General features: G+C 55.9%; 1 protein-coding gene across 1 annotated transcript; it reads left to right on the forward strand.

Annotated features, from left to right (window-relative positions):
• Positions 1 to 1,659: 1,659 nt before the first annotated feature.
• On the forward strand, positions 1,660 to 3,835 carry CHST14 (carbohydrate sulfotransferase 14). Its single transcript, XM_004751105.2, has one exon. It carries the CDS (start codon positions 1,898 to 1,900, stop codon positions 3,026 to 3,028), a length of 1,131 nt encoding a protein of 376 aa, XP_004751162.1. The 5' UTR covers positions 1,660 to 1,897; the 3' UTR covers positions 3,029 to 3,835.
• Positions 3,836 to 10,610: the final 6,775 nt, after the last annotated feature.

The following is a 10,610-nucleotide window of genomic DNA, read 5'->3' on the forward strand; positions in this document are numbered from 1 at the left end:
CCAAATCATCAAAACATTTTAAAAAGGTTTTTTTCTTTTTCCCCCTCTTCCAGCAAAAATGACATTGTTTTAACCGATTTCTGGTGGAAAGTAATCCCAACACCAGAAATCTCCATTCAATGCTACTAGAAGTGAGGAGCAGTTCAGGGAAGGCTGACCCGAGGCAAACTTAATCAGCAGATGGTGCTTCCTGAGATTCACCCCAGCAATCAGGCAGTGAGATGTGGGGTGCCCACTGCGAAGCTGGAAAGCCACCAGGCTTCCTATTCCTTCCCTGCACTCACCCTGCGTGCTCTCATGTCACTAGGGATCAGGGGCTGTCTGTGAGCCCTCTAGCTTCATCTCACCCCCTAGGACTCCTCAGGCTTCTGAATTCATCTGATCAGTGGTACCACCATTCTCCTACCAAACTCAAAGCTTCTGGCATCTTCTACTCCTATTCCATTCAGCCCTTTTAGTACTATAACCTGGGATTAGCTGCTTCCTCCCAACAATTCCATGCTTGTGGTCCATTAATCTCTGAAGGATCGAGATTAGGAACTTAGGTTTTAAAATCAGACTGACTCATATAGACTCTCAGCTTCCCTGAGCCTCTCGATTTCCTCAGCCCTGCAGTGGGAAGGCCTGTAGTACCTGTCTCCCAGGGCAACTCTGACAACTGGAAGAGAGCACCAAACACCCAGCAGGCACCTGCCTTGGTAAATGTGGACTCTGACCACACTACCACCTCCCATCAGAGCATCACCGCCTCCCGACATGTACCTAACAGGATGAAGTCTGGACCCTTAGCTAGGTGCCCAGTTCAGGTGGGGAAAGGCTGGCCCCTGCTATCCTAGGCATTTCTATAGTTGTCTGTAGCCCACATGGTCAGCCTGGTGCCACTGAGCACATGTTTCCTTACAGGTAGGGAGGCTGCCACTCTGTGCCCCCTAGCTCCTCACCCTTCCAGATGTGTGCTGATCACACTAGTGATCACCAGGCACCGAACTGTCATTGGCCCCTCACCAGAGTGTCCCACCCCTTCAGGCCTCGCGGAGGAAAGATGGGAGTGAAGAAGACTCCATTTCCAGACATTTATTTCATCGTTACCCAGTGGATGAATCCACCAGGATGGCCATCCACCAGGTACTGTTAAATCTAACGGTCACCATGGAGATGAGCCACTGGTCAACCATTAGCAGTCCCTCTACTCTTTACTGGAGTGGCTAGGGCAGGGTGAGGGGGGGGAACACACCGGGGACTCCGCTTCCAGCGAGAAAGAAGGATTTCCCGAAAGTTTGGACTCAGTGCACAGCGCTGCGGGTGCCCTCTGCCTCCAGACACGCTGTTGGGAGGATGGTCTCAGCCAGGCCAGAGTGTGCGGCAGGGCGTGGGGTGCACGTCCTTTTCGTCCAGCTCCCCGAGGGCAAGCGCTGCACGAGAGGGAGCCGTGGCCTGGGTTTCTTTCTGCCTTTCGGGCCTCGTCAGCTTTTGTCTCCGAAGCCCGGAGCTCCGGGGCGGCCCTGGCTCCGGCGCCCTCTCCCGGGTGGGGGTCTGCACGCTACCTCCTCGCCAGCTCGGTGCAGGGGGCGCCCGCTTCTCTCCCCGCCCCCGGCCTGGACCCGCCCCCGCGCCTGTGTCACGGCGGGGCCGGGGGCGGGGAGCTGCCGGGCGGGACATCCGGCCACGGTCCCTCGCCGCGCCCGCCAGCCGCCCGCCGCCCGCCGCCCGCTCCGGCGCCGCAGCCCGGGAGCCGGCCACCCCCACGCGCGCCGGGTTCTCCCGCTGCCGCACCCCTCCCCGAGCCCTCCCGCCAGCGGCGGGCCCAAGTCCCCGGCTCCCGCCCCCAGCCCGGGCCCGCCTCCCCGGCTGCCCGCCGTCCTGCCGGGCCGGCGCAGGCCCCCACCTCTGGAGCACCATGTTCCCCCGCCCGCTGACCCCCCTGGCGGCCCCAAATGGCGCCGAGCCCTTGGGCCGGGCGCTGAGGCGGGCCCCGCTGGGCAGGGCCCGGGCCGGGGTTGGGGGGCCGCCCCTGCTGCTGCCGTCCATGCTGATGTTCGCGGTGATCGTGGCCTCCAGCGGGCTGCTCCTCATGATCGAGCGGGGCATCCTGGCCGAGATGAAACCCCTTCCCCTGCACCCTCCCAACCGCGAGGGCGCGCCCTGGCGCCAGGCCCTCCCCAGGCCTGGGGGCCTGTCCCTGGAGGCCGGGGACCCGGACTTGCAGGTGAGGCAGGACGTCCGGAACCGGACCCTGCGGGCAGTGTGCGGACAACCAGGCATGCCCCGGGACCCTTGGGACTTGCCCGTAGGACAGCGGCGCACCCTACTGCGCCACATCCTCGTGAGTGACCGCTACCGCTTTCTCTACTGCTACGTCCCCAAGGTGGCCTGCTCCAACTGGAAGCGGGTGCTGAAGGTGCTGGCGGGCGTCCTGGACAACGTGGACGTCCGCCTCAAGATGGACCACCGCAATGACCTGGTATTCCTGGCCGACCTGCGGCCCGAGGAGATCCGCTACCGCTTACAGCACTACTTCAAGTTCCTGTTTGTGCGGGACCCGCTGGAACGCCTCCTGTCTGCCTACCGCAACAAGTTTGGCGAAATCCGAGAGTACCAGCAGCGCTATGGGGCGGAGATCGTGAGGCGGTACAGGGCTGGTGCCGGGCCCAGCCCTGCAGGGGACGATGTCACCTTCCCCGAATTCCTGAGATACCTGGTAGATGAGGACCCTGAGCGTATGAATGAGCACTGGATGCCTGTGTACCACCTGTGCCAGCCGTGCGCTGTGCGCTATGACTTCATAGGCTCCTATGAGAGGCTGGAGGCTGATGCCAACCAGGTACTGGAGTGGGTGCGGGCACCGCCCCATGTCCGGTTCCCAGCCCGCCAGGCCTGGTACCGGCCGGCCAGCCCCGAGGGCCTGCACTACCACCTGTGCAGTGCCCCACGGGCCCTCTTGCAGGATGTGCTACCCAAGTATATCCTAGACTTCTCCCTCTTTGCCTACCCACTGCCTAACGTCACCAGGGAGGCCTGTCACCAGTGACCGTGGATAGGGGCCAGCAGCTGTCGGCGAGGGGTGTTGACAATGCCAGCTCCCTGCCATTTAGAGAAACCCTGGTTCTGGGGACCTGGGGCTTCTCCAGATGCCTGGGTGGCTGTGACTGCCCTTGGAAGTTCCTTGTCCCGGGTGGATACCCACAGCGGCTCAGAGTGCAGGGTCAGTTGGACAGGAGGCCTGGGGTTCCCCGCTGGGAGGATTTCTTAGGGGCCGAGTGACCTTTCCTGCCCTGGCCCAGGCTAGACATCAGTTTGCCACCAAAGCAGCGCATCTGTTCTGAAGATTGGCTCCAGGCTCCTGGCTGCAGGGACTGTGCCGTCCACTTCATCTACCTTAACCTGTGGCCAAATCTAGAGGTGACACCAGTCAGGGCGGGGATGGGGGTGGTACTGGGCTCTGATGGCCATTCATCCACTCCCTGTGCCTCAGGGCTGCAGGCAGCATTCGTGCCTTATAAATGACTTCTGTGCCTTTCTGCTTCAGACTCAGAATTTCCTGCACTTTCCAGATTCTTTCCGTTTCTCCAAGGAGAGGAAAACTGAGTGAGGGCCCTTGCCTGGTAGATCCAGGACCTGCCCCTGCACACATCCAAAGATCCCCTGTGCCCAGCCTTTCTTGGCGGGGGGCTCTAGGCACCCTCTCCCTTCCCCCAGGGTTGTGACTGTGATTGGTGTATCTGGCTGTCTCTTTTCTGACTCATTTATTTAAAATTTGTACTTTTTGATAGAATGCTTGTGAAGGCTTTGTTTTCCACATTGCTGAATTTGTAATAAACGTGGTTTTGTATACAAAGCCAGCATCTGTAATTGTCCTTTGGAGCTCCTGTGTGTGCAGTCTCTCCATGATGCCTGTCCCCCCAGGTCAGGAGAGGGAGCTTGAGGGTAGAGAAAGTGAGACCAAGTTTAAGTTGCTTGGGGCAGTCCAGGGGGCCATTTCCATATCAGGGAGCCTCTGGGGGCTTCCCATAGGCCATATCCAATCACAAATGCAGCTTCTGGGATGCCACCCAAGGACAAGCCCCATTAGAAATGACCCCATGTCTGGAGCACACCTAAAGGGATTATTCCCTGAAGAAGAGGGTAGGTATGAGACAATGGCTTCTCTTCCTGCTAGGCAGGAATACTTTTTGACTGAGAAGGCCACACCTGCAAAAGGGGATTGTGCTGTGAGCCACAGCAGGTTATTCCTGGCATCGAGAATTACAAAGAAGGCAAGGAGGTTGAGGGAGGAGCAGGGTCTTGCTGACTTAGGCTCAGAGGAAGTTGTGGGCGATGTGGGAGGAATACAGTCTAAGCATTAGAGGATAGGCCTCCATGTGCCTGTTCCCCCAATGCTGTCCAGAGTTCCCAGAACCACCAGGGGATAGAGAAAAGGCAGCTGAGCCCGCCCTGCCCGTGAGAGAGAAGCAAGGCCAGAGCTAGCCAACCCTTGTTAGCCCTATGTCCTGTACTTCCAGTGGGAACTGCTGTACTTAGGGACCTGAGGTAGTGGTGAGAAGCGCCAGAGGGAGTGAGGGAGGAAGGTGGGAAGTGCCCCTTTGCAGATACCTTGCTATTGGCCTGACTTTAGAGGAGAAATCAGGGGAGAGCAATTCTGTGGGCACTCACGGTTCTCCACCACAACTCCTCAGGAGACCTTTACTTGATTCTCTGTGTGGATCAGAGGCCCCTCTTTGGGGCCCCATTGGCTCTGGGGGGCCCCCCTTGGCTCTTTTTTTTTTTTTTTTTAAGATTTTATTTATTTGTCAGAGGGAGAGAGAGAGCGCGCACAAGCAGGGGGACTGCCAGTGAGAGGGAGAAGCAGGCTCCCCGCTGAGCAAAGAGCCCGATGCTGGCCTCCATCCCAGGACCCTGGGATCATGACATGAGCTGAAGGCAGTTGCTTAACAGACTGAGCCACCCAGGCATCCCAGGGGCTCACCTCTGATAGCATTTAGCTGCTCCATTGTCACTACCCTGTGACTTCTCCATCTCCCCCACTGAGAATGCAATTGTGTGAATTTGAGACCATGTCTGTCTCGTTCCTTTGACATTCCCAGGTCCTAGCCCAGGGGGCTGGCATGCAGTAGGCATGCAGATGGCCGGGCAGAACGAAGGTCTACTTCTTGCTGCGGGACAGAGAACACTGTCCTTGGAGTCATCCAAACGGATCTCTCCCCCAGCTGCCTGACCACCTTTATGAGCCTCCCCGACATCCACTGGATCACCAGAATCATAGCAGAGTCCTGGGAGGATGAATGAAGACCGAATGAGTAAAAGGACCTCTCCTAGCACCTGGCTGAATGCTAGTTGAATACCTGATCCCTCAGAGGCCTGTGGGGACAGGCTAGAAGCCAGGACACTGTGTCCCTCCAGCGCTGGAGACTGGAGCTGCCTCTGGGCAGAGCTCCTTCAACCTGTGGGTTCATTTCCCCTGCCAACCGGTCAGGCCTGGTCAGTCCCTCCCTGAGCTTCCACGGCCCTCAGGAGCCCCCCTCTTTTATCCTCCTCCCCAGCTGCTTCCCCCCCTGGGCTTGGAACAGCTGCTCCAGACCTACAGCTGCCACTCAGTCACCTACCCCTACTAGGGCCTGCAGCGTGGGGACCCAGAAAATGCCCACCCCCCGCCCTGCATGCCTCATTTAAATCTCTCCATAGACCCAGAGCATCCTGTTGTTATACGGACACAGAAACTGGCACAGAGAGTAAGTATCTTGCCCAAAGTCCAACCCAGGGCTGTGTGCCTCCCAGGAGGTGGAGATCGGGGGTGGTGGGCTGGGAAGAAAAGAATAGGAAGGGGAAGGAAGATGAAGGGTGGAGTGGGTTGTATTGGGGGGCACTGACACACATTCTCCTGGGTCCTTTCAGATTTTTTTTTTTTTTTTTTTTTGGACACAGAGATCACAAGTAGGCAGAGAGGCAGGCAGAGAGAGAGAGGAAGGGAAGCAGGCTCCCTGCTGCGGGGCTCGATCCCAGGACCCTGGGATCATGACCTGAGCCGAAGGCAGAAGCTTTAACCCATGGAGCCACCCAGGCGCCCCTCTCCTCAGTTCTTTCATTCCTTCGTTTACGGAGATTCCAGTTCAATCCCGCTGACACTTACCAGTCCCTGCCCCGGGAAGAGTAGGGGTCCAATGAAGTCCTTGATGTGGTTAGCTTATTGGTTCCTCTCCTCCCGGGCAGAAAAGAGAGCCAGGCCACAGAGCACTCTGACAGCCAGAACCAGACACCTATGGTTCGGGCAGGAGAGCTGAAGGTGAGAGGGAGAGACTGTGCTGAGACAAATCGTCACCTACCACCATTTTTCCCTAGAGTCAGCCCTGGGGAACTTAATTTGTCATCTACCCTTCTTTTCAGGAAAAAGGACCTCTTAAAAGGAGGTGTCAGAGAGCTGTGTGTGGCCCCAGTAGGGCCTGCCTTGTACTGGGCCCCCAGGTCAGACCTAGAGGTATGTGGCCAGCTCAGAGCCACCAGGGCTAAGGCCAAGGCATCCACAGAACTGGACACCTGGACTGTGTCTTCTTGGAATTCCCCCTTTGCGTTAGGTTGGCCCTCGTCCCCACACAGAGCTACAGCCATCAGCTGGCGCCTCTGAGGACAAGGGTCCCCTTTCAAACTGGCTCCAACCTGTACAGCCTAGTTCCCCAGGGTACGGTGGAGGGGGCTGGCAGTTTAACTTCTCTCCCTGGCTGAGGGCCATGAGCAAAGGAAAGGAGAGGAGCCCAAAGGGGCTGGCCATCGGGCTCTGGGCCCTGACTCTACTCCCAGGCTCCAGTTCTGGTCCATTTTTCATCCTGTCTGATGCTGCTGCCCAGAAACCACCTCACCTTAATTTCTGAGGTCCTTTTCTCTCCTCTCCCTCCCACTCCCCCCACCCCGCACCCCCCACTGTCACCCCTGGTCCCTCCCTCCAGGAGCCTCTCACAACGCAGACCCTCTACGGCAAGCAACAAGGTCCCCACGGAGCAGCTAACCACCACCCTCCCCACCCCACGCCCCTGCCCCCAGGTGAGCACAGAACCCTCACCTTTTCCATGGGTCCCAGGATGGTCAGACCTGCAGACCCTTTCCCAGGGTGGAGCCAGTGTTTGTTTGTTTGTTTGTTTGTTTTTATTCCTTGAACCAGTCCCTGCCTGCTTTCAGGCAACAGGGGGAGTTCTTCTCTCTCTTCCTGAAGGAAAATCCAAGTAATTAACAAAGCTACTCTGAATCGAGAGCATGTTCCCAGGGCACTGCCAAGTCCTTTGCCTTGTCACTTTCTTCATTCTTACAACCCAGCAAGGTAAGTTGAATTATTCCCATTTTATAGATAAAGAAACTCCCGCTAAGAGATAGCGGTGTTGGGATTCAAACCAGCTCCAGGTAGTGCTTGCCCCTCCCAAAGTGGGCCAACTGGCATCTGTCCTAAGTTCTCCAGCTCATTGCATCTGCTGATAAGCATCGTGTTCGTTTTCTCAGATGTTTGCACCCTTCCCCAGCCTTCTTTCCCGACACTCCACACGTGATTCGGTCCACAGGACCCTCCAGCTATTATAAAATTCTCCGAATTTGCCCACCCTGAGAATCAGCTTTCGAGCTCAGGTCCCGTGAGCAGCAGGTGTCAAGACAGAATTAGACATGCAGGAGATGGATAGGAGCAAACAGCTGTGCAGGATAAAGTGGGAGGAGCAGGAGTAGGGAGGAAGAGCCTGGCACCTGTGAACGGAGAGAGGGAAGGAAGATTGGGTGGGAAGAGTCTCAGATTACCGTGAGGCTCTAAGAAAGGCCCAGCAAGGCCAGTGGGGACTCCTGGAAGGTGCGGAAGGGAAAGGTGCAGCAGCAGGCGGCTTTGCACTTCTCACAGCAGGTTCTCCAAGGGAGATGTGAGCAGGCCACCTCCATGGCTGCCACACACCCCCCAACATGGCTGCCCTGACCCATAGGGATTGCTCCCCTTGCATTCTGTGATGACCTTGGCAAGAACCAGAAAATCGAAGCTGGCTGAGCAAGAGCCTGTCAGTCAATTCAGTCAGTGGCTGGGGGATCCTGAGCTGAAACTCTGGCCCGTGGCCCTTTTCCGGCTTTGTTGCAGGACCACTGTCCCCCTGCCTTTCATGGGGGCTTTGGAAGACATGTACCACCAGCATGCCCAAATGCCCATGCCCTCATTTTCAGGTGGTTTTCTCTGTAGTTTACCCAGCTTGCTGCGGGTTCTCTCTGTTGTTGGTCCATGTGTGGTTGTCATTCATGGGGTGGATACTGGCACTCACCTTCACCTAGGTTCCATCTTGCATAGGCTCACATCCCTTCGGCTGAGAATAGACTTGCCCACAGGGAGCGTCTGGATGTTGGCACCCGTGCCTCCCAGCAGATGTAGTCTAGGCTTCCTCCCAGTGTGATCATGCAACTGGCTTTAAACGCAAGGGGCAGCCTGAGAGGGAGGTGAGGTTGCCCTCGAGGGAGCTTCTGGGGACCCACATGCCCAGGAATACCACATCTTCCATAGCATTCTCATCCTGAGCTCTTCGGCTTGTTACTGCCTGGTTCTGGACCCGACCACATGGGGACAAAGAGAATCACAGCTTCCATCCTGACCCCAGGGATAACAGAGTTCCAAGAGCCCCAACACTGTGGCCAAAAGGGCCATCAGGGTAGAGGGGTCCATGGGAGCTAGAGATCAGGCTGGACCCTGAAACAAGTGTCTACAAAGGGCCCCAGACTGCCTGGAGGAAGGACTTGACACAGGCTCAAGAATGGTGGATTTGGCTGGGCAGGGGTAGGGGAGATGGGGCAAGGCTTTCTGGTTGAGTAGCTAAGTCAAATGGCTGACCCCTGGCAATTCTGGCATGCCTCTCCTGCACCCCACAGTGAGAAGCTGTAATGAGCGTCTTCCACAGAAGCTGCTAGATGCAGTGGCAGGCCAGTCCCCTGTGAGAGGGGTCTCCTGCTGCCTGGGTACGAGTGTCCAGTAATAAAAAGAGCAATGTTCTGACAGATGAAAGATAGAGCTGGTCTAACTAAAGTAGGAGAGCCAGGAGGGAAGAGCCATCCCCTGGGCAACTTTTAGGGAGGAGTCTTTGATTCTTGTCCCTGTGATTTCCCTCAGCCCAAGCCTCCATGGAGAACAAATATGAATAGAGGGGGGACTGGGGAAGGGATGGGCACAGAGGAGGAACACATGGAAGGGGACTCATAGACACCTGGCGCTCCTGAAGGCTTTTCTCAGCTACTGGCCAGTTAGGCCCTCCCTCCTCTGAAGTCCCCAGTGTACACTTCTAGGAAAGTTTTCAAACCATGGTGTTGTCTGTCCCTGCCCTGTAGACTGGGGGTTTCCCAAAGGCAAAGGCCAGACCTTGTTTTGCTTTGTATTTGGTACATAATAGGTGGTCAATAAGGGTCGAATAAGTGAAAAGTCTGATGATTGGATGGATGATTACATGGGTGTATGTGTGAATGAGTGTGTGTTTTTGTGTGCACCTGTGTGAATGGAAGGATGGATGGCTAGATACAGAAGTAGTTGATGGATGGATGGAGGGATAGGTGTGCATGAGTATGCATGTGTAGGTGTGTGAATGGGAGGATATACGGAGGTACATAGTTCGATAGATGGATGGATGAATGGGCTGACATGTGGATGGGTGGATTGGTGGATGAGTGAGTACATGGATGGATGGATAGGAATGTGTGTGCATGTGTGAATGGAAGGGTGGATAACTAGGTGAATAAGCGGATGGATGGATAGGTGGGTGGATGGATGGATGGATGAGAGAGTACATGGGTGGTAGATGGGTAAATGGCAGCAAGGACAATAAAGGAAATGGAACTTTTGCAGGAAAAGGAATCAGGAATCACAATGGGCATCTGGCAGCTAGCATATTGCTTCTCAGAAGGAGAAGACTGGAAGGAAGGGGAGATGTTCCACCAAGGAAGGAATAGCAGAGGTTTGGGACGTGGAGGAAGTGGCGCAGGCAGAGCAGGAGAGAAGGGGTGTCACCTGGACTGGTGGTGAGGTAGCCAGGTAAGAGAGAGGTCCTGAAAAGTAGAACCAAGGGAGGAGTGAGGAGGCGAGAAGTGGCCATGGGAATTCCTTAAAAGGAAGGCTTCCAACAATCAAACGTCTTGGCTGACATGGAGGTAGAAGGAGGCTGTGTTCCTGCCCATGTGTTTCCGGCCCATCTGAGCTGCCTAGAGGAAGTGGGTCTCAGCCACCGGTGGTTATTGGGAAGGGAGTCCCCTGGAGGTGGTAAGGACAATGAAGAACCCTATTCCTCCATTCCAGTCCAGGCTCTGCCACAAGCCTCTGATGATCCCGCTCAGTCCCTTCTCTGAGTCTCAGTTTCAGCACCTGTCACCTTCACCATCCCATGAGAACTTGCAGATCAAGAGGAAAGGAGCTTTCCATGGCATAAAACTGCACATACAGAGGGCTGGAGAACAGCAGCGGGGTGAGGGCTTAGGAGTCAGAAGGTCCTGCATTCAGAAACTTGCTCTCTTGCTGAGAAGCCTAACTAACAGGGCCCATTGAACAAGTCTCTATGCCTTTCTTTTTTTTTTTTTTTTTTAAGATTTTATTATTTATTTATTTATTTGACAGAGAGAGAGATCACAAG

The sequence above is a fragment of the Mustela putorius genome, unplaced genomic scaffold (assembly GCF_011764305.1).
Source record: "Mustela putorius furo isolate JIRA1106 unplaced genomic scaffold, ASM1176430v1.1 tig00003898_pilon_pilon_pilon, whole genome shotgun sequence".
Taxonomy (NCBI): Eukaryota; Metazoa; Chordata; class Mammalia; order Carnivora; family Mustelidae; genus Mustela; species Mustela putorius.